The sequence below is a fragment of the Neovison vison genome, chromosome 7 (assembly GCF_020171115.1).
Source record: "Neovison vison isolate M4711 chromosome 7, ASM_NN_V1, whole genome shotgun sequence".
Taxonomy (NCBI): Eukaryota; Metazoa; Chordata; class Mammalia; order Carnivora; family Mustelidae; genus Neogale; species Neogale vison.
Genome location: NC_058097.1, coordinates 146,722,573 through 146,747,906, shown reverse-complemented (window position 1 = coordinate 146,747,906; position 25,334 = coordinate 146,722,573). Strand labels below are relative to the sequence as shown.

General features: G+C 35.3%; 1 protein-coding gene across 3 annotated transcripts in view; it reads left to right on the top strand.

The window, feature by feature from the left end:
* The window catches only part of ACER3 (alkaline ceramidase 3), a 187,046-nt gene that overhangs the window by 153,558 nt on the left and 8,154 nt on the right, over positions 1 to 25,334 (top strand). For all 3 annotated transcript variants that reach the window (XM_044258475.1, XM_044258478.1, XM_044258476.1), the window contains 3 exons: positions 5,863 to 5,921; positions 21,548 to 21,649; positions 24,155 to 24,259. In XM_044258475.1, the coding sequence (XP_044114410.1) occupies positions 5,863 to 5,921; positions 21,548 to 21,649; positions 24,155 to 24,259 (266 nt within the window). The remainder of the gene's footprint in view (positions 1 to 5,862; positions 5,922 to 21,547; positions 21,650 to 24,154; positions 24,260 to 25,334) is intronic.

The following is a 25,334-nucleotide window of genomic DNA, read 5'->3' as shown; positions in this document are numbered from 1 at the left end:
TAAAAATAAAATGCATATTCAAATAATAATTTTATGAAATATTATTAGTAAATATATTTAGTTTTAAATTTTTTAAACAATTATTAAATTACCGTTAATTTATTAGACATTATTAATTATTAGATAGAAATGAAGTGAATATTAAGCAGCAGTGAAAATGAATACACCACAGCTCATACAACAAGCTGAATTAGTTCACAGACATCATATTGAGTAGAGGAAGTTTGATTCATACATATTATAGGGTTCCATTTATAATGAGGTTCAAAACAGGCAAAATTAAACTCTAATATTAGAAGTCAGAATAGTGGTCAATGTTGGGGAAGAGGGTATAAGACGATGGGGTATTGAGGTTGATTTATGGTATGCTGTCAACAGTCCGTTTTTTACTTACAAAGTCAAAAAGTACAAAGATACTTGTTTTGTGATAATCATCAAACCAGGTTTATCTTTTGAGCACTTGTGTGTGTGTGTATTTTCAGTATGAAAAGTTTTTTAAACTTAAAGGAACAATAAAATGATAGACAACCAAGTGAAAACAAAAGATTGAACAATAGAGGACATCAAACAGCCACTAAATATAACATACATTGTTCAACCTGTAACCTGGGAAATATATATAAAAAATCTCATAGATTGACAGAAGTTTAGACATCTGACTATATTATAGGTTGGTGAGAATGTAGCACAAAAGAAACATACACTAGTTGAAGTAAAAATTGATAAAACCACTCTGGGAGACAGTTAAACTTTTTAGTTATTTTGATAATATATAGCCTCTGATCTGGCAGTTACACTCCTAGGTACATCCCCTAGATAAATCTGTGTACATGTGCACTAGGATAAGAATGTTCATAGCAGTAAAAACTGGAAATAACCCCAAAATGTTGAACATAAGAATGGGTAAATACGTTGTGGTATTTTTAGCCAGTTAAATAGTATTTAATATAAGAAATGAATGAAATATGGCTACATACACTATGTAACTGAATCTTAAAGAACAAGATGAAAACAAAAGTGTGCACAATTATTATAAATTAAAATTCAGGTCTATTAAAATTTTAAAAATAGTATTTAGGAATTCATATTTAGGAGACCAGTTTAAGTTAGTAAATATGTAAAAAAAAAGCAAAAAAAATATTTATTATAAAAGTCAAAAGAGTGGTTTCATCTAAGAAGATTGGGAGGGGGACTGGAAAGAGACACATGGAGTACTTTGGAATGTTAACAGGGATCTGTTTTTACCTGAATGGTACTTTCCTGGCTATTGATTTGTAAATACTTATAAAGTTATACATTTCTTTTCTATGCAATTTTAAAATATTTAATATTTCATACTTTTAAAAGTTAAAATTTCCCACTGGGTTCAATTTTCCTGGTAGTGGTACCTATCCAGTGCTCAGTATAGAGGAGAAAGAATTAATGGAGCCAAGTCTAGGAAGATGTGGGTGGGAACATATAGAATAAAGAACACAGGAATATATTAACATCAATCAAAAAGAAATAGGCATCTCTTTGGAGATGAGAAAGGGGAGAAGGACTGTCGGGAGAAATTGCATCTGAATGCAGAAACATTTAGGAGGAAAATTTAAAAGAGTTCAAGGGACACCTGGGTAGTTCAATCAGTTAAGCTTCTGGCTCTTGATTTCAGCTCAGAGCTGTGAGATCGAGCTCCACGTCAGGCAGGCGCAGAGCCTGCTTAAGATTCTCTCTCTCCCTCTCCCTCTGTCCCTCCCCTCACATCCCTTCTCTCCCTCTCTTAAAAATTATAATAATAATAATAGTAAAAGTTCAGATTTATACTGTTATAAAATGGGAAGTAGAGTCATTTGCTTAAAGTGAAGCTGAAGATAAAGGATTTAGGAAGTGAGGCAGCCTATGTATGGGAGAAGATATTTGTAAGAAGTCTGTTCTTTAAAATGTAACAATATCATATTCAAAGGGTCTGTCCAACAGGAAGATCTAACAATTTTAAATACCTATGCCCCTAACATGGGAGCAGCCAACTATATAAACCAATTAATAACAAAATCAAAGAAACACATTGGCAATAATACAATAATAATAAGGGACCTTAATACTCTCCTCACTGAAATGGACAGATCATCCAAGCAAAAGAAATGAAGACTTTAAATGACACACTGGACCAAATAGAAATCACAGATATATTCAGAACATTTCTTCCCAAAGCAACAGAATACACATTCTTCTCTAGTGCACAAGGAACATTCTCCAGAATAGATTACATCCTGGGTCATAAATTAGGTCTCAACCAGTATCAAAAGATTGAGATCATTCCCTGCATATTTTCAGACCACAATGCTCTGAAGCTAGAACTCAGTCACATGAGGAAATTTGGAAAGAACCCAAACACATGGAGACTAAACAGCATCCTTCTAAAAAATGAATGGTTCAATCAGGAAATTAAAGAAAAATTGAAAAAATTCATGGAAACAAATGATAATGAAAACACAACGGTTCAAAATCTGTGGGACACAGCAAAGGCAGTCCTGAGAGGAAAGTATATAGTGATACAAGCCTTTCTCAAGAAACAAGAAAGGTCTCAAATACACAACCTAACCCTACACCTAAAGGAGCTGGAGAAAGAACAGCAAAGAAAGCCTAAACCCAGCAGGAGAAGAGAAATAATAAAGATCAGAGCAGAAATCAATGAAATAGAAACCAAAAAAGAAACAGTAGAACAAATCAATGAAACAAGGAGCTGGTTCTTTGAAAGAATTAATATGATTGATAAACCCCTGGCCAGATTTATCAAAAAGAAAAGAGAAAAGACCCAAATAAATGAAATCATGAATGAAAGAGAGAGATCACAACCAACACCAAAGAAAAACAAACAATTATAAGAACATATTATGAGCAACTCTATGCCAACAAATTTGACAATCTGGAAGAAATGGATGCATTCCTAGAGACATATAAACTACCTCAACTGAACCAGGAAGAAATAGAAAACCTGAACAGACCCATAACCAGTAAGGAGATTGAAACAGTCATCAAAAATCTCCAAGCAAACAAAAGCCCAGGGCCAGATGGCTTCCGAGGGGAATTCTACCAAACATTAAAGAAGAACTAATTCCTATTCTCCTGAAACTGTTCCAAAAATAGAAATGGAAGGAAAACTTCCGAGCTCATTTTATGAGGCCAGCATCATCTGGTTTTGATCCCAAAACCAGACAAGGATCCCATCAAAAAAGAGAATTACAGACCAATATCCCTGATGAACACGGATGCAAAAGTTCTCACCAAAACACTAGCCAATAGGATCCAACAGTACATTAAAAGGATTATTCACCACGACCAAGTGGGATTTATTCCTGGGCTGCAAGGTTGGTTCAACATCCACAGATCAATCAGTGTGATACAATACATTAATAAAAGAAAGAACAAGAACCATATGATACTCTCAATAGATGCTGAAAAGCATTTGACAAAGTACAGCATCCCTTCCTGATCAAAACTCTTCAAAGTGTAGGGATAGAGGACACATACCTCAATATTATCAAAGCCATCTATGAAAAACCCACCGCAAATATCATTCTCAATGGAGAAAAACTGAGAGCTTTTTCGCTAAGGTCAGGAACACGCCAGGGATGTCCATTATCACCACTGCTATTCAACATAGTACTAGAAGTCCTTTCCTCAGCCATCAGACAACAAAAAGAAATCAAAGGCATCCAGATGGCATCCAGATCGGCCAAGAAGAAGTCAAACTATCACTCTTTGCAGATGATCTGATACTATACATGGAAAACCCAAAAGACTCCACTCCAAAACTGCTAGAACTTGTACAGGAATACAGTAAAGTGTCAGGATATAAAATCAATGCACAGAAATCAGTTGCATTTCTTTACAGCAACAACTAGACAGAAGAAAGAGAAATTAAGGAGTCCATCCCATTTACAGTTGCACCCAAAACCATAAGATACCCAGGAATAAATCTAACCAAAGAGACAAAGGATCTATACTCAGAAAACTATAAAATACTCATGAAAGGAATTGAGAAAGACACAAAGAAATGGAAACATGTTCCACGCTCATGGATTAGATGATCAAATATTGTGAAAATGTCTATGCTACCTAAAGCAATCTACACATTTAGTGCAATCCCTATCAAAATACCATCCATTTTTTTCAAAGAAATGGAGCAGATAATCCTAAAATTTATATGGATCCAGAAAAGACCTCGAATAGCCAAAGGAATATTGAAAAAGAAAGCCAAAGTTGGTGGCATCACAATTCCGGACTTCAAGCTCTTTTACAAAGCTGTCATCATCAAGACAGTATGGTACTGGCCAAAAACAGACACATAGATCAATGGAACAGAATAGAGAGCCCAGAAATAGACCCTCAACTCTATGGTTAACTAATCTTAGACAAAGCAGGAATGAATGTCCAGTGGAAAAAAGACAGCCTCTTCAACAAATGGTGTTGGGAAAATTGGACCATTTCCTTACACCACACACGAAAACAGACTCAAAATGGATGAAGGACCTCAATGTGAGAAAGGAATCCTTCAAAATCCTTGAGGAGAACATGGGCAGCAACCTCTTTGACCTCAGCCACAGCAATGTCTTCCTAGGAACATCACCAAAGGCAAGGGAAGCAAGGGCAAAAATGAACTATTGGGACTTCATCAAGATCAAAATCTTTTGCACAGCAAAGGAAACAGTTAACAAAACCAAAAGACAACTGACAGAATGGGAGAAGATATTTGCAAATGACATATCAGATAAAGGCCTAGTATCCAAAATCTATAAAGAGCTTAGCAAACTCAATACCCAAAGAACAAATAATCCAATCAAGAAATGAGCAGAGGACATGAACAGACATTTCTGCAAAGAAGATATCCAGATGGCCAACAGACACATGAGAAAGTGCTCCACATCACTCAGCATCAGGGAAATACTAATCAAAACTACGACAAGATACCACCTCACACCAGTCAGAATGGCTAAAATTAACAAGACAGGAAATGACAGATGCTGGCAAGGATGCGGAGAAAGGGGAACCCTCCTACACTATTGGTGGGAATGCAAGCTGGTGCAACCACTCTGGGAAACAGCATGGAGGTTCCTCAAAAAGTTGAGAATAGAACTACCTTACGACCCAGCAATTGCACTACTGGGTATTTACCCTAAAGATACAAACGTAGTGATCCGAAGGGGCATGTGCACCTGAATGTTTATAGCAGCAATGTCCACAGTAGCCAAACTATGGAAAGAACCTAGATGTCCATCAACAGGTGAATGGGTAACGAAGATGTGGCATATATATATACAATGGAATACTATGCAGTTATCAAAAGAAATGAAATCTTGCCATTTGTGATGACGTGGATGGAACTTGAGGGTATTATGCTTAGCGAAATAAGTCAATCAGAGAAAGACAACTGTCATATGATCTCCCTGATATGAGGAAGTGGAGATGCAACATGGGGGGTATGGGGGGTAGGAAAAGAATAAATGAAACAAGATGGGATCGGGAGGGAGACAAACCATAAGAGACTCTTAATGTCACAAAAGAAACGGAGGGTGGCCGGGGGAGGGGGGTAGGGAGAGGGTGGTGGGGTTATGGACACTGGGGAGGGTATGTGCTATGGTTAGTGCTGTGAAGTGTGTAAACCTGGCGATTCACAGACCTGTACCTCTGGGGCTAATAATACATTATATGTTTATTTAAAAATTTTAAAAATTAAAAAAATTTAAAAATAAAAAAAATAAAATGTAACAAAAGATAATAAATATTTACATTTTATTGAGAGGGCCAATTTAATAGGTAAAATATACTTCCTTTGCCAAAAAATAATGATTTTACTAACTTCATTTTTCTTTTCTTATTCAGGTCATGTATGGAATGTTGGTCTTCACATTAGTACTTCGATCTATTTATATTGTTACATGGTAAGTGGTTTGGATCAACAGTATGATTAGATTACATTCAACCAATAATCTATAGCCTAAATTGAAATAACACCCAACTCTAGCAGTGATATTGATAGAAAACTTCAGGCCAACATTTATTGTGGTATAAGATAATAAAATCTAGTTCTTTAAGCAAGGTGTTAATTAGCATCCTATAAAAACAAAAGTTCCACATTAATTTGAGGAAAACTGTATGATGGCCTCCTTTTGAGTATTTGTAATGTACATTAATGTATTGCCTTGAAAAATCCGTATAGTAAAAACAAAAATTGTTTTTGTTTCTCTGAAACTGTGACTCAGAACCCTTCTTATAAACCACTATTTAAGGAAGAAAATGTCACAAAGAATCAGTAACTCCAGAAAGATTATTTAGGAAATAGTCATAATCTTTATAGAGTTAATGAAGATTAAATAATATTCATGTGAGTAACTTCCATGGGATCTGGCCAGGCAGCATGTGCTCAATAAATGAATAATATGATTTATGGGTTTATCCTTTTTTTTCTTTTTTAATTGAGCTTTTTATTTTGAGGTAATTGTAGAAGCACATGTATTAACAGAGATCTCCTACACCCTTTACCTATTTTCTCCAATGATAATGTCTTGCAAAACTATAGTACAACATTACAACCAGGATTTGACATTGACAGAGTCAAGATACAGAACAATTCCATTGCCACAAGCATCTCTGTGTTGTCCTTTTGTAGCCATACCCACTTCTCTCCTATCCCATCATCTCACCACCTATTCTTAACTCCTGGCATTCACTAATCTGTCCTTCATTTATATGATTTTTTTATTTCAAAGATATTATGTAAATGGAATCATACAGTATATATAATAGGCTATGGGATTGGCTTTTTGCACTCAGCATAATTTATTGGAGATGAGTACAATTTGTTGAGTGTGTCAGTAGTCTATCCGTTTCTATTGCTTAGTAATATTCCATGATATGGATGTATTACAGTTTAACTATTGACCTGTTAAGTGACATCTGGATTGTTTCTAGTTTTTGACTATAAAGAATAAAGTTGCTGTGAACATTTGTTTTTAGGTTTCTGTGTGAATGTAAATTTTCCTTTCTCTGGAATAAATGCCCAGAGTGGAATTGCTAAATTATGTCATGGTATATGTTTAGTTTTTCTCAGAACTGCCATACTGTTTTCCAGCTGGGTTACCATTTTACATTTCTACCAGCAATATACGAGTAACCCAATTTCTCTGCATTCTTGTCAATATTTCATGTTGTCACTATTTTTTTTTACTTTACCCATTCTCACAGGTATGCACTAATCTCTCATTGTGGTTTTAATTTTCATTTCCCTGATGTCTAAAGATAAACATATTTTCATGCTTTATTTGCCATCCATATATCCTCTTTGTTGAAATGATTGTTTGTGTCTTTACCCAATTTCTGATGGTATTGTTTCTTTTTTTTCAGTTGAGTTTTGCAAGTTCTTGATATATTTTAGATACTATTCCTTCATCAAATATGTAGCTAATAAATATTTTCTCTCCCAGTCTATACCTTGTCTTCTCATACTCTTCGCAGAGTCTTTAATAGAGCAAAACAGTTTTTAATTTTAATGAAGTCTAATTTATCAGTTTTCATTTTATGGATCATATTTTTGGTGTCAAATATAAGGACTCTCTCCCTAGCCCTAGATTCCTAGATTTTATCCTGTTCTATTTTTTTTTCTAAAAGTTTTGTATAGTTTTATATTTTACATTTGAGTTCATGATTTATTTTTAGCTAACTTTCATATAAGGTATAAGGCTTAGGTCAAGGTTGTTTTTTTTTTTTTAACTTATGAATGTCCAGCTACCCTAGGACCACTGGTTGAGAAGACTTCCTGAAATTTCTCCACTGTATCGCTTTTGCTCTTTACTCAAAAATGATTCATATATATTTGTGTAGGTCTATTCCTGGGTTTTTTAATTTTGTTACATTAATCTGTGTGTCCCTCTACCATTGCCACACACTCTTGATTACGGTAGCTATAAATAATACAACTCTTCAAATCATGTAGACTGTTTCCTCTCAGTTCTTTTTAAAATTGTTTTTAGGTGTTTAGGCTCTTTTGTCTGTCCATATAAATTTTACAATATATATTTAAAATTTTTGTTTGAATTTTTTTAAGAATTACATTAAACCTACATATCAATTTGCGAAGAATTCACATCTTTACTGTGTTGAGTCTTCCAGTCTTTAAACACATGTCTTTCCATTTACTTTTTTTTTCCAATTTATTTATTTTCAGAAAAACATTATTCATTATTTTTTCACCACACCCAGTGCTCCATGCAAGCCGTGCCCTCTATAATACCCACCACCTGGTACCCCAACCTCCCACCCCCCCGCCACTTCAAACCCCTCAGACTGTTTTTCAGAGTCCATAGTCTCTCATGGTTCACCTCCCCTTCCAATTTACCCAAATTCCCTACTCCTCTCTAACGCCCCTTGTCTTCCATGCTATTTGTTATGCTCCACAAATAAGTGAAACCATATGATAATTGACTCTCTCTGCTTTCCATTTACTTTGATTGTTCTTTGATTTTGTTTATCAGCATTTTGGAGTTTCCTCTTTTTTTAAGGTTTTATTTATTTATTTGACAGAGAGGGAGAAATCACAGAAGCAAGAGAGGCAGAGAGTAGGCAGAGAAGCAGAGAGAGAGGAGGAGGCAGGCTTCCTGCTGAGCAGAGAGCCTACTGCAGGGCTCGATCCTAGGACCCTGAGATCATGACCCGAGCCGAAGGCAGAGGCTTAACCCACTGAGCCACCCAGGTGCCCCTGGAGTTTCCATTTCTTGAGCAATTATAAATGGCATTTTATTTTTAAATTTAGGTGTCCACATGTTCATTGCTATCATACAGAAATACAGTTGGTTTTCTTTATCTCATATTCTGCCACCTTCTGAAAATAGTTCTAGAAGACTTTTATAGATGCCCGAGATTTGCTGCAAATAGGGCCAGTTTTTATCATCCTTTCTAATGTATATGCTTTTCATTTCCATTTTTGCCTTATTATCCTATCTAGAACTTCTAGACTATACTGAGTAAGAGTGGTGAGAGTAGATTCCCTAGCCTTGTTTTTAGTTTTAGGGGAAATGTGTTCAGTCTTTCACCATTAACTTAAGTGCCGTGTTAGCTGTATGGTTTTTGTAGATGTTCTTTATCAAGTTGAGGAAGTTCAATTTCATCATTTTTTCAATATCAGTTGATTTGATCACCTGATTTTCTCTGTAGTCTGTGAGTATTATTGTTAATACATTGATTGATTTTCAAATATTGAACCAGCTTTGTTATTCTGAATAAACCCCACTTAATCATGGTATAAAATTATTTTTTTTATTGCCAAATGATACTTGTTAATGTTTTGTTAAGGATTTTTACATCTATAATCATGAAGGATATTGATTTATAGGTTTATTTTTTGTTTCACAGTTCTGGAGGCTAGAAGTCAGAAATCAAGGTGTCAGTATGGCCGATTCCTTTGAAACCTGTGGGGGAATCCATCCTTACTTCTTAGCTTCTAGTGATTTGCTGACAATCTTTGGCACTCCTTGACTTTTATCCACATAATTTCAATCTCTGCCTTTGTCATGCCATGGTGTTGTCCTTGTATTTCCGTGTATTTGCATGGGTTTTTTTCTTGTAAGAACATCAGTCATATTGGACGAGGAGCCCACTAACTACAGTATAACCTCATTTTAACTAATTATATCTGCAGTGACCCTATTCCAAATAAGGTCACATTCTGAGATACTGGGACTTAGGTCTTCAACATACCCTTTCTCAGGGGAAAAATTTAACCTACAGCAGTGCTTTTCCCTGCACCACTTAAAATATGCAGTTATAACTACATCAGACAGTATTACAATTTTTGCCCCACCATAAACATAGTTTAGAAATTCAAAAGAGAAAGAAAAATAAATGTATTACATTTACTCATATTTTTACTCTTTCCATTTTTCTTTCTTCCTCTCTAACATTCTAAGATTCCTTCTCTCCTCATTTCTTTTCTGTTTAGAAAACTTCCTTAGACTTTCTTTTTAGGGTAGATCTGTTGGCATTATATCCTCTAGGTTTTTCTTCATATGACAATGTATCTTGATTTCTTCACTGGATACAGAATTCAAGGTTGACAGTTCTCTTTCAGAACTTTAAAACTTTCTAATGGCCTTCAGGTTTTCTGATGAGAGATCCTGTCATTCAAATCGTTTATTTCCTATCGTAGAAGAGGTGTTGCTTCTCTCACTTTTTTTAGGATTTCCCCTTGTCTTTAGTTTTCAAAATGTTATCTGTGATGTGTCTTGAATGTGGTTTTTTGGGTTAACATGTTTGAGGTTAGCTCAGCTTCTTGAATCTGTGGGTTTATGGTGTTCTTTTTGTTGTGGGGGGAAGAGGTTTTTGGCTAAATTTGAAAGTTTCTCAGCCCTGCCTTTCTTCTCTCCTTCTGGGACACTAATAACACGAATGCCAGATCTTTTGTTATAGTCCCACCTTCTTATGGTCTGATGAGGAAGTCAGTCTAGACTCCCCACTCAGTCTTGCAGCATGGATGGGGGTGAGGCTAGAGGCTATTCTGTAGCCAAACATCATAGTGTGTAGCTATAAAATATTAGTTACTATGTAAATTTTCAGTCTTGCTAGGCTGCTTCTTTCCTGGTCATTTGGCTAGAGAGAGCAGGCTTTTGTTGGGCTGGGGTTTTTCTTTGTCTGTACCTAGTGGCATTTCTGGGTTGCTATCATTTTCATTTCCAACTCTGGAATATATAAGGCAAAAAGAAAACATGGAATATACCAATGTAGTGTAAGTCATGTCCCACAGTCTCTAGCCAGTTGGCCGCCTTCTCTCCACCTTTCAGAGTCTTCTTATGTTTGTTTTTATATAATATTCAGGATTTTTAATTGTACTTAGTGGGAAGAGCAAGGGAAAGTGTGCCTGTTTAATCTTCCCAGAAGCAGAAGTCCCTTATTTATTCTGCTTTTATTTTATTTTTTAAAAAAGATTTTATTTATTTATTAGAGAGATCACAAGTAGGCAGAGAGGCAGGCGGCGGGGTGGGGAGCAGGCTCCCCACCAAGCAGAAAGCCCGATGTGGGGCTAGATCCCAGGACCTTGAGATCATGACCTGAGCCAAAGGCAGAGGCTTAACCCACTGAGCCACCCAGGCGCCCCTATTCTGCTTTTAATCTAGGCATCGTAGGGAAGGGTAAAGAGGCATAAAATACAGTTCTTGCCCTAAATCAAGTCCAAAAGATAGGATACCAATACTTGTAGAAACACAAATGACAGTTCTGTAAAAAGTGGTTTAACAGTGGAAGTCCTAGGAGATAAAACACCTTTTTTAAATCTGTCTTGCCACAGCTACTTTCTTATATCTCCATTTGATGATCATTTCATTTAGTATTGTTCATTGTTTACCTGTCTGTCTTGTCCTTCTATGTTGTGTTTCTTGAAGTCTTAGTTATCATGGTAATTCCTGGAATTCAGAAGAGTGGTTATCAGTAAAGATATTTTAAAATCAGAAAGAACTTGTTTTCTGGGGAATTTTTTGTTGTGGTGGTGGTTTTTTAACTATGACAAGATATATCTGAAAGTCTCTTTTGTAACAACATTTAGAAATTGTGGATAAAGCACAACAAACATCCTTTTAAATGCATAGCTGAACTCAAAAAAAATGTAAAGAAATATCTAAAGCATCAAATGTGGAGAAGGAACTGAAAACTAAACTGACAAATGAGTTCTGAAGTTATGAGCAGTTACAAGACACCTTGTCTTTTAGCCTCAGTTTTAGGTAGGAAAAGTGACTCCCCTGTGAATTTGTAGTCACTGTTCTGCCTTTCCATAGATTTTTGGATTCAAATACAGATTACTTTTATTGTCTGGGAAACTTCAAGGTCTAAAATTATCTTAAACTGATCCAACGTTCCTAGAGCCCCAGTATATCTGAGGGATGCAAAAGCAAATTATCTTTAAAGAAATGTAGTTTCATGTAAGCCCCATAGGAATTCTGCATATTGGATGGAGATCAAACAAGTGTGCACAATCAATTCCAAAACCAGAGAAGGAAGTAAACTACCATAAGTAAAAGTCAGGAAAAACACAAATCGGTTAGAAATGAACTCCCCCAAATCAGATACTGAAATATAAAATAACTATTTAGGAAATATTTAGTAAAATGAAAAGGAACATGAGATTATCAAAAGTGAAATTCCAGATTTGAAAAAGAATCAAAGAACTTCCAACATTAAAAATATATATTGAAATTTAAAAACTGCAATGGATAAGCTAAAAATTAAATTAGACACAGATGAAGAGAGAATTAATTAAATTGGAAGGCAAGTCTAAAGAAATAAGCCAAAAAGCATTACAGGGAAATAACAGTCCTTATCGTGGGTCCAAGGGAAAGAACAGCAAAAACTGAGGGGCACCTGGGTGGCTCAGTGGGTTAAAGCCTCTGCCTTCTGCTCAAGCTCCTGGGATCAAGCCCCGCATCGGGCTCTCTGCTCAGTAGGAAGCCTGCTTCCCTTCCTCTCTCTGCCTGCCCCTCTGCCTAATTGTGATCTCTGTCTGTCAAATAAATAAAATCTTAAAAAAAAAAAAGAACAAAAATTGGGACAGAATAGATATTCAAAGAGATAGTAGATATAATGTAGATGCTAGAAACTAAAAGCTGTATATCCCTTATTTCTTTTGCTGGTAAGTTTCCAGATACATTCAGGTTCTGCCAATCACTGTATTCACATAAGATTGAATTCAGAACCAGGTTAACTGGGGGAGAGAAATGGTAGTATGTAAAGCATCCATTTACTAGTATGAATCTAGGTGTGCATCATGGCTCTGGAAACAAGTGTGATGATAGCTTCCTGATATATGAATTATAGCTAAGGTTATCATATGATGCTGGGTGCAGCAGTGGTCCAGAGGTTTCCCAATTCTCCAGCTTCCTAAATGTGAAAAAGAAGAAAGTTCCTTTGGCAAGATAATTCTGTGGTAGTATTCATGAGTCATTTCTAGAGAGCCTAATACTTGCTCATTCATCATTTTGGTTGGAATTGATTGTTACCTTTTCTGCTCTAAATAGAGCTATTAATTGCAGCTGAATTCTGATTGTTACCTGTAGAAAAAGCATACTGAAATTGCTGAAATCCAAAGACAGAGATCTTAATACATCCAGAGACAGAAGATGTATTAACAAGGGGATAGTCAACAACAGACTTACCAACAGCAACAACGGAAGCCAAAACACAGTAGACTATTATCTTCAAAATGCTGAGAGAAATTAACCATCAACTTAGAATTGTATACCCAAATACCCTTCAAAAACAGGGACAAGATAAAGGCATTTTAAAACAACAAAAATGGGAAAAGTTTGCCAATATACCTCACTAAAAGACTTTCCTTTTAGGAACTACTTTAGCTGGTGCCAAAAATATATATATATATATATATATATATATATATGATTATCTGAACAAAATATTGTGACTATTTCATATCTAATTTGAGATTTTTTTAAATGAAATTAAAGTAGTGGACAGAATAATATGAGATACAAGGGGATAATCTTAGTTACATAGTTAGTTCCTAAGGTCCTTTTTATTTGGGAAGAAGATACAGACAGTGATTAATTTTAGATTTTACGTGTGTGTTTTTGATAGCCATTAGAAACAGCAATTGTTTTTGTAGTGACTTTCAAAAACATGAGGGAGTAAATGGAATTATATAACTGAATCCGAAAGAAATTGGGAAAAGAAGGGTAAAAGGGGAAGCAGAGAGAAATCAGAACAAATTCAAAGCAGAAAATAAAGGGGTAGAAATAATTCAAAATATATTAATAATCACAGTAAATATAAATGGACAAAGCTAAGCAATTAAAAAACAAAGACTCTCAAGCATGGAAAAGAAATCCAGCTATGTGTTATTCATAAAAAGTGTGATTAAAATATAAATACACAGTATGTTGCACACACAAAACATACTTAGCTTAAGAATTTTATCTCCTTTCTCAGAAGGTACCAGTTGCAAACAGGAATGAACTAGGAGCCAAAATGTGAAATTTCATTTTCATTTGAAGCAGCTTTGTGCAGTTAGTAATTCCTAGTTTAAACTGTAACTGAACATTGTGGCTGCATATGTATTATTTTATACTGTATTTTTCCCATCACTTGAGGTTTGGACTTTAATAAAAGAAATTCCATAGTTTTTAAATGATGGTTTTTTTTTTAAAGATTTATTTATTTGACAGAGAGAGAGACAGCAGCAAGAGAGGGAACACAAGCAGGGGGAGTGGAAGAGGAAAAAGCAGGCTTCCCACCAAGTAGGGAGTCCGATGTGGGGCTTAGTCCCAGGACCCTGGGATGATGACTTGAGCTGAAGGCAGACGCTTAACAACACTGAGCCACACAGGCACCACAGAAATTCCATAGTTTTTAATATCATAAAATGAGAATATTTCAACAGTATATTCTAGATAGCAATATACTAATTGTAGTGAATGCTTGTATATATTAAGTTATAGCCTTAAACCTTTGTTTCTAATGCCTTAACTGTCAAATGATTAAAAGTTAAAAGCACAATATTTTCTAATACTAAAAAGCAGGTATTTTATAAAATTATTTTAAAATTATACAAATTTTATAAACTCATATATAAAATTAAAAAGCAAGTATTTTATAATATTAGAAAAATATTATAGTCAGCATGCTAGACCAAGAAGTAAACACTGAAGTGACTAGCGCAGGTACTGATGCTGTCAGTGTTTAGCTCTATGTGTTTCTCTGTGTTTATGCTACAAAAGTGCCATATTAGACTGTAACTAGCTAGTACTGCTGCCTTATGTAACTCCAAAGAGGAAAACAGGACTTGATTAACTGAGTGCTCATTTCTTTTAAGACATTGCTATTATCCTTGGCTTGGATAGGTCATGCAGATTTATGTGGCTGCTATTTTCATTTACTTAGCATTACTTTAATACCTTGAATGGAGAACCAGACATTCTCTCTTCACCTGACTAGCAATGGCCATTTAACTGTAGTAGCAAAACAAACAAACAAACAAACAAAAAAACATTTTTTATGAAAATTGGTGACAGCTGGCACTTAAGATCAGAAGAGTTGTTTATATTTCATGCTTAAGATGCTCTCTGCCCAAAGCTCTGAAAGACTTTAAGATAGAAAGTAATACTTACTACAATACTGAGTTTTCATAGAATTATTACATTTGATAATAAAACCCACCTATTTGGGGCACCTGGGTGGGTCAATGGGTTAAGCCTCTGCCTTCGTCTCAGGTCATGATCTCAGGGTCCTGGGCTCGAGCTCTGCATCAGGCTCTCTGCTCAGTAGGGAGCCTGCTTTGCGCACGCTCGCTCTCTCTCTCTCTCTCTCTGCCTACCTTTCTGCCTACTTGTGATTTCTCTCTGTCAAATAAATAAATTTTTTTTAAAAATCTTAAAAAAAAACCCACCTGATTAGTCTCAGAAAAATCCACATAAATACACCGTACTTTTTTTTAAAAAAGGGTATAAAAACAGTATCTGCCACACAAATACTGACTAAAAGAAAGTTGGACTAGCCATTTTAATAACGAAGAAAAATTAAAGCTTTATTTAAAACAAATGTGTTTGCTACATTATTATTAAAAGATTTAATTTATTAGAAAAAAAGGCAATTCTAAACCTTTTATGGAAAATTTTAAGCAAAAATTGACAGAATTACAAAGAGATGTGTATCAGTGCTGCATCATGCTGAAATATTTTAACACAGTAAACATATTAGCCAGGATGTGGACAAAATTTAAATAATACAATAACAAATTGATTTAATATATTTAAATTAAAGAAGTTTGGTCTTCTCAAGAATGCATGAAGTAGTTATTAAATCTACCAGACAATAGTTTTATTTTATTTTTTATTAACATATAATTTATTATTTGCCCCAGGGATATAGGTCTGTGAATCATGAGGCTTACATATTTCACAGCACTCACCATAGCACATACCCTCCCCAATGTCCATAACCCAGCCACCCTAACCTTACTCTCCCACCCCTCAGCAACCCTCAGTTTGTTTCATGAGGTTAAGACTTTCTTATGGTTCAGACACTAGTTTTAAAGCAAGGTTCAGCAAACTTTAAGTATAACATGTTCTCTGACTATAGTATAATTAGTTAAAACAGAATTAGTCAAAATAGCCCATGTATTTGGAAACTTAAAACCATACTTGTAAATAAAAGTAAAAAGAAAATGCAGTAGAAATAATACTTATAAAGTAATCACAGTGAAAGTGCCACAGATCAAGTACTACAAAGTACTGGTTCTTAGCGGGAAATTTATGCCTTAGATGTTTACATTAGGAGCAGAGAAACTGAAGAATAATGAATTAAGCATACAACTTCAATAATTAGAAAAAGGATCAATAGCATCAATCCACACAAATGAAGAATGGGACTATGAAAGGGCAGAAATTAAAGAAAAGAAAACATATAATATTGAAGATCAGCATCTTCAATCTAATTTTCCTCCCTTCTAAAACCCTACTAAGATCCAATAAAGCATAAATCCACAAGAAGACTGAACAAAATATTTAAAGCTGGAAAACAGATGGATTACTGCTAATCCGAGAAAGCCAAATTTTAAACAAAGAACCTCCAGTTTACATCATAATTTTATCAAGTATCAAGTATCAAGCATTAACCCAACAGACAGTTTAGAAAAGCAGATGAAATTGGGTACTAAAATAAGGAGGGCTGGTTAAAAGCCTTAAGATGTTAAATGCTTACATCCCCTCACCTACTCCATACCACGGAAGAACTACGGGAGCCTGTAGGTTTATTCTCTGGTAATGGTGAACAATGTCTCTAGATTGGGTTTTGCCAGACAGTGAGCATGTCAATAACATGGTGAAATCAGAGAAATTGGGTGACCTTATGCGCTTTGAATGTTGAATGTAAAAACCTCTAAGCAGAGAATTGAGAGGATCTTCTTTTAGGGAATATGAGAAGCCTTAAAAGACCTAAAGATACTGATTTGGGAGTTCCCTAACAATTGGCCCAGCAAAATAACCCTACAGTAAAGGTTACTACTCTTAGGGCCTCAACCACATGCTTAGAGTTTGTGGTCACCTTTTTAGTTTCCCATTCTTAAGAATGAGGAGACAGTGCCAGACAAGAGGAATACATCCAGTATGAAAGACAGAGGCCAAAACAAATAAGGGGCTGGGGGGGTGGGGTGGGGAATCAACTTAGAAGAAACAACTTATGCATGAAGGAGAAAACTTCAAATATAACAAAACAACAAGTACCATTAATCCACTCATGTTTCTAGAAATACACGATATCTATGAAATCAAGAGTAAGATGCAAGACCAAAAAAGGAGCATTCAGAGAATTCCCCCCACCAAAGATACTAAAAATATGGTAAAACTGATCACTGAAGCAAATGGTTTGAAAGATACAGTTGAAGAAGTCACTGGAATTCCTTCTCCTGAACATATATTGTGATTGCATTATGGTCCATCATCCCCCATCCACCAATAAAAATCCACCACAGGAAAGACACTAACCATGGTGTGGTCCAGAGTAAATAGGAGCACAAGGCCTCAGGACCCTTAGGCCCACTCATCACCACTGCTGTGGAGAAACAAGAGTGGTGATGAAGTGTTTCCTCATGTCTGTGGGCTTCACAGCAGAAAAGACAGAAGCAAACACACACACACATATACACACACACACACACACACACCTGGGTGCCATCAGGATGATGAGAAAGAAATGGAGAAGAGACTCAATAGAAATATTACTAGGCCAGATGCAAAGACAGTGCAGATAAAATGGAAGGGAAGGAATCATTACCAAAATTACTTAAAATACCCTGCAATTGAAAGACATGAGTTATTACATTGGAAATAGCCACTGGCTATTCAATACAATGGTTAGAAATAGACCCATGCCAGTTTCAGAATTCTTGACAAGGAAGATTCCACAAGTTTGTAGGGTTAGAAGGCAGATATACATATGAAGGATCAGAAATCAGAATGGTTTGGGGCTTGTCAAAACAAAACTGGCAGCTAGAATTCTAGAATTCTAACTTAGAATCCTGCAGCCAACCAGACTACCAGCTCATATATTTGAGTTCTCAAAAAACAAAACAAAACAAAAAACCCTTATAGCCCGTAAACTATTATGGAAACCTCCTGAAGGATGTATAATGAGAGAGTAAACAGAAAAGGAGGAAGACATGAGATAACAAGATATAGGAAATCCTACGCTGAGCGAGGTAAAGGCAATTCTCAGGGTGAAGAGGAAGGGAAGGAATTTCTCAGCTGATAGCTATACACTAGTGAGGAAGGTAGTTCAGAGTAAAGCAATGTTACACCAGACCCATGTGTGTTGAGGGCCTTCTGTATTACCCATTCTCATACCTGATAATAATGGGTAGTCTGTCCCCAGAATCTTACCTGTACTTAGCTTGTAGGGACCATGTGCTGATGAAATTCTTGCTCTCTCCTCTGTACCCTGCTGCCTGGATAACCAAAGACATTCATTTCACCCCACAGAAGAATTTTGCTTTGAACTACCGCTGAGAGCTGAAGATTGGCCCTGGTAAGTAAGCTTAGAAGCAGAAAATAGAGAGCACCCTACTCCCATTGATCATATTTTGTCACATCTCAGCATCTGGCCCACACTGCAACCCTGCCAGATGCCTTCACTTTGTTGAGCCCTGTGTTTCCTGGGACTCATTCTTGCCTCCCCTAAATGGGGTTATGATATACTCTGAAAAGCTGAAGACAGACTGTGACTCTTTAACCTAATCTTCTGTGAGAACCTTCATCAAACAGTGGCAATAATGCTTTTTCCTCTGCACAGCCAGGTTTGTGCTTTCCTGATGGTTTTTAAATTTCCCTTTTTCATTCATTTATAAACAAATACTAACAGGTAAAAATAAGAAAATATTTGAGAAAATCTATTCTTGTCGTTCACCATACTTTGAAAAAAAAAAGGAGAAAAAGTACAAAGTGTTTTTTTAAAAAGTTATCTTTAAAATGAAGAATAAAACAAGAATATGTATTATCACCACTTCTATTGGTGATAGAAGCTTCAATAGAAGGCTTTTCCAATAATAGTATTTGCAGATCACATGAAAATGTCATAGGACATGTACAAAAAAACTCCTAGGAGTAATAAATTGGAATTCAGCAAGGTCATGAAATTCAAATGAATATTCAAAATTCATATTTCTGTATATTAGCAGCAAATAATTGAAAAGAGAAATTTTAAAAGTACAGTTTCCAGTAGCACCAAAACACATCAGATGTTTAAAGATTAAAATTTAGTGACTGTATGTAGGACTTGCATATGGGAAACTACAAGAAACAGTTTTTTGCCGAGGGAAATTAAAGAAGACCTAAACAAACAGATAGGTGGGCCATTTTCATAGATTAGAAACCTCAATATTGTTAAGATGTCAGTTCTGCCCAACTGATCTGCAATCACAATCAAGATCTCTGCAGGCTTTTTGGCAAAAATTGAGAAACTGATACTGAAATTCATAAGGGAATAAAAAGGATCTAGAAGAACTAAAGCAGTTAAAAAATATATATATATGACATGGGTGCCTGGTGGCACCATTGGTTAGGCCTCTGCCTTCGGCTTAGGTTACGGTCCTGGGGTCCTGGGATCGGGCTCCCTGCTAAGTGGGGAGTCTGCTTCTCTCGCTCCTTCCTATCCTCACGCTCTTACGTGCGCTGTCTCTCAAATGAATAAATAAAATCTTAAAAAAAAAAAAGAAAAAGAATGACAAAGTTAGATGACTTAACACTCCTTAATTTAGTCTTGGTACACTGATCAAGACAATGTGGTATTGGTGGTAAAAATGAAATATAGATCAGTAAAACATCCTCAAGTAGACTATTCATCTGTATTGACCTGATGTTAAGTAAACATTCAAAGGTAATTCTGTGGGGGAAAAGATAATCTTTTCAATAAATTGTCCTAAAACAACTGGATATTCTTATTTTAAAAATGAACTTAAACTCCTGCCATTACAAAAGGTAATGCCATTACAAAAATTACTAGAATTGAATCATATCCCTAAATGTAAAAGCTAAAATTATAAAACTTCTAGAAGAAATTATAGAAGTCTTTGCAGACAGACTTTAGTTAAGCAAAGTTATTAAATAGGATACAAAAAATACAAACTATAGTGAAAAAAATTGATAAATTGAACTTTATCAAAATAACAATTTTTTTTCTTCAAGAGACATTAAAAAAGTGAAAAGCAAATCACAGATTTGAAGAAATTACAAAATATATATCCAACAAAGGACTTAATGTTTAGAATATATAAAGAATTCTTACAACTCAATAAGAAGGCAAACAATTTTTTTTAATAGGCAAAGATTCAACAAACGATAACAAAGAAGATTAATGTGGATGGCAAATAGGGCACAAGAAGATGTTCCATAACATTATCATTGGGGAAATGCATATTAAAACGATATTAAGATACCACTAACATCTGCAAGGAACAAGTTAAATGAAAAAATCTACCCATGTTATATGAAGTGTGTTGGTGGGGATATAGAACAAAAAACTCATACACTGCTGGTGGAAATGTAAAATGATACAGTCACTTAGGAAAACAGATTAACAGTGCCTTAATAAGTTTGACATTCACCTGCTGTACAATTCAATTATTCTTCACCTTTTTACCCAATAGAAATGAAAGCAAACATTCACACAAAAACTTACCTATCAGTGTTCATAGCTGTTTTATTTGTTAAAGAAAAAAATGGAAACAACATTAATGTCCACCAACATTTGGACAGATAAACAAATTGTGGTATATCCACACAATGGAATACCACTCAGTGATTAAAGGAAATGAAGTATTGATACACATAACAACATGGATGAGTTTTAAAATAATTATGCCAAGTGAAAGAAGCCATACAATGAAGAGGATGTATTGTGTTATTCCATTTATATAATGTTCTAACTAGCTTTTGGAGATGATGGATATGTTTAGTATCTTGATTGTAGAGTTTCATGGATATATACAAATGTACTGATCAAATGTACACTTGAAATATAGTCAGTTAAATTGTAAGTCAGTGATACATCATTGAAGCTATAAAAATATATAAGCTACTGTTCTTATATTGGGTAACTTACTAAGCTTCAGTTTTCTTATCGGTGAACTGCAAAAACTAATACTTGCCTCACAGGGTTTATTTGAAGATTTTATTCATTTACCTGTGTATCTAATTGACTATGGTGCCTGCCTGACACAGAGCAGGTGACTCAGTCAATGTTAATTCTGTTGCAGCACGACCTACTTCTTCCAGGGAACTGATAAAGTTATTGGGGGCCTTCAGATTACTTTCTTGAAACACTTATTAGCAAAGTCTTAATGGCATATTCTTTCTCATTTTTAATGGCTAAATGTAATAGGCAAATGTATTAAGAGAATTTAATAGATAGGTTTGCATTTAATACTAATGAAAACCTTTCCTTTTCCTGAAAGCAGTGGCTTCAAGCTCTGAACATGACGTGACTTAACAAAATTTCAGTTTGCTGTTCTTTTTTTTTCCCACAGGGTTTATCCATGGCTCAGAGGACTGGGTTATACATCCTTGGGCATATTTTTAATGGGGTTTCTATTATGGAACATAGATAACATCTTTTGTGATTCACTGAGGTAAGATATATTTTTGGAAGCAATTTATTAAGCAGAAAATTTCATAAGCATATAGAATTACTAGTGCCATGAAATGAATTTTTGCCATTGTTAAGTTAAATTCTGAGAATACTTGTTTAATTAACCTAAAAATTTGGACCTAAGACTATTTCATAATATCTATAGGGATTTTTGTGTGTATATATCACAGAATTATAGAGTTGATCAGATGTTAATTAGGCCTCTGAAATCTGTCTAATCTGCTGTGTTGAAGAAATACTAAGGATTTGTAAGAAGCATATAAGATTCGTGTATATAATTTTGTACTTTAATATACTTAATGTTATTTTCTAAGAAAGGCAAGTGTTCTCTTTACCACTTTGTCAGCAATTATGTATTGATTAGAGTTTGAATTTTGGGTCTCTGGGCTTAGTCTGTTACCAAGATAAATATCTTTCTGTACCTCAGTTTCCATGAAATGAACATGTTCAACAGGTAAAGTGAATGGGTCCTTCCAACTCAAAATTTTGTGCCTAAAGTTTTACATAAACACATAAATTGAAAAGCACCAGAGAGAGGCAATCAGCAAAATTCAGACGTGAGAAATCTACAAGATGAATGACGTGTTCTCTTCAGCATAAATTGCAGAGGGGGTAAAAAAAGAGGAACATACAGATTAAAAGAGACTTAAGGGCGCCTGAGTGGCTCATTCAGTTAAGTGTCCAACTCTTGATTTTGGCTCAGGTTGTGATGGCAGGGTGGAGAGATGGAGCCCTGTGTGTCAGCCTCTGTGCTCAGCATGGAGTCTGGGATTCTCTCTCTCCCTCTGCCCCTCCCCCTACAGGTGTGCCTGTGCACATTCGCACTCTGTCTGGAAGGGAGGAAGGAAGAAAGAAAAAGAGGAAAGAAAATATTTAAAAATATATGAGACTTAAGAGATAGGATGTATCAACCAAATGCAGTGTTCATTTTTTTAAAATTTTTATTCAAGCAAAACAACTGCAAAACAAAATTTTAAACTCATGAGACAATTAGAACTTTAATCAACAATTGAATATTTCATGATATTAAGAGATTATTGTTAATATTTTATATGTGAAAATGGTATTACTGTTATGTTTTAAATAGGTGTTTCTTTTTAAATTTTATTTATTTATTTATTAAAGCAAACACAAGTGGGATAGAGGGACAGGTAGAGAGAATCACAAGCAGACACCATGCTGAGTGTGAAGCCCTACTTGGGGCTTGATCTCGTGACCCTGAGATCATGACCTGAGCAGAAACGAAGAGTCAGTCACTCAACCATCTGCACCACCCAGGCACCCTATAAAGAGCTTTTAATCTTTAGAGACACATACTGAAATATTTAGAATTAAAATGATACAATATCTAGGATTTGCTTCAAAATATGGAAGGGGAGAAGTGGATGTGAGTCTCAGTAGTTGGCTAAGTTATTTAAATTGTTGAACCTGGATAATGGATACATTATAATTTTGCTCACTTTTGCACATGTTTGAAATTTCCCATAATAAAAAATTAAATAAGTAAATATATATTTTAAATGTATACAAACAAACTAGTAATATACCTTGCTTAGAAAACTAAGTTCTGAATGAGTGATTCTGAATCCGTATTACTCATCAGAAGCCCCATTAGAGAGAGCACTTGTGCTGCCGAGATAAGTCATCATCTTCTGGGTTAAAAGCCACTAAGAAATGAAGAAGGTTCTTAGAGATGGTAATTGTCTCAAAAATTCATGAGATATCTAGAGAAGTAGTTTTAAATTGATTGTTTTCCTTCCTTCCAGTAAATGAGAAATTAATATGGTACACACTTTAATCAAAAGATGTAGAATTTGAGACTCAGCTGTGCCACTTGGCTGAGTGACTTGGGCAACTCGGTCTCTGAATTTTGGTTCTTCATCTGTAAAGCAAAGCTAATAATAGCCACTTCAAAGATTCACTATGAAGTGAAATAATATTTACCAAAAGTACTTTATAGACCGTAAGGTGCTCATCTAAGATGAAGGTTGTGTGTAGGGCAGGGAAAAGCATGTATCTGACTTCTTGAGTGAATAGCTACGTAGACCAGTGTTTCCCAGATTGTGTTCCAGGAAACACTTGTTTCATGAATTGTTAGTAAGATATTACTTGAAGAAAGGGCTCTGTCCATTAGTACATTACCTAAAACAAACAAAAAACAAAAACTCTTGTGTAGTTCTGATGGGACTTCTCAAAGCCTTCATTCTATTAATAGACATTGCAGTCTCCAGGAGGGCAATAAACTATACACTACTGTCTGTGGGTTTTTTTGAACACAGAATCATTTCTTCATGGAACTCTGGTAGGACCACGCTTCCTCAAAATATACTTTGGAAAACAATATGCAGACTACAGCAGATTTAAGGAAATTAAATAATTGCCATATGTGAGAATAACATTTCAAAATGCTCAAAGGCTGTCAGCAATAGTTGCTAAATATTTAAAAAATAGTAATAATGGTGATTTTCCCCCCCTCTTTACACAGGAACTTTCGAAAGAAGGTGCCACCTATCATAGGTGTTGCCACACAGTTTCATGCATGGTGGCATATTTTAACTGGCCTTGGTTCTTATCTTCACATCCTTTTCAGGTAGGAAATAGAGACTTTTTTTTTTTTAACATAGTATTGAAGTATTTTTTCCTTTACTCTTCAAATAGGATGGTGTAAATATAAAATGTCAGGGACAAAAATCAGGAACTTATATTCTAGCTTTGCCTCTGCACCTGGGTGACCTTAAACAAGTCCTTTCCCCTCTCTGAAGCTTTGCTAGTTTTCTCATCCTTTTTTTTTTTTTAAAGACTTTATTTATTTGTCAGAGAGAGAGAGACTGAGCAAGCAGTGGGAGTGGCAGCAGAGAGAGAGAGGGAGAAGCAGGCAGGCTCCCTGCTGAGCAGAAGCCCGATGTGGGGCTCTTTCCCAGGAACCTGGAATCATGACCAGAGCCGAAGGCAGAAGCTTAACTGGTTGAGCCACCCAGGTGTCCCTAGTTTTCTCATCCTTATAGTGAGATGGTTGTACTTACTGACCTCTGACACATGATTTACATTTTAAGTAATCATTCATCTCCTTTTTAGAGCAAGTAGGATATAAACATTTCTGTTTCTTATTTATCAACATATCTTTATTTATAGAGAATAAATTTAGAGGGAGAAAAGCAGCCAGATCCCCTAAGTAGCAGACTGGGAAAGCATGAGTGTTAGAAGTCCCCAGCTTAATTTGTCTCTTTCCCTGAAATAAGTTGGTTGCCACTTCTCTTCCCTTGCTCAAGAGTCTGTTGGAAGTCAATCATTTATAACAAAAATGAAATCAGAGTTCTCTCTGATCACACTATTCAAATAATGTCTCCATATCATTCTCCCCTTACCAGGCCTTATTTTTCTTCAAAGCATTTATAAACAGTTTATAAACAATATTGTTTATAAACAATATTCATATATTTATTGTTTGTCCCCACCAGCTAGACTTAAAGTTCCTTGAGGTAGGGGACTTTATCTTATTCACTGCTATTCTCAAATGCTTAGAACAATACCTATCAGATAGTAAGCACTCAGTATATATTGTTAAATGATTTAATGAATGAATGTGTACCTATTGATCTCTTTACAAGGGAGCCAGAATATGTTTAATCTCAAATTCTTCTCAAGAATTGAGAGAGCTAAAATAT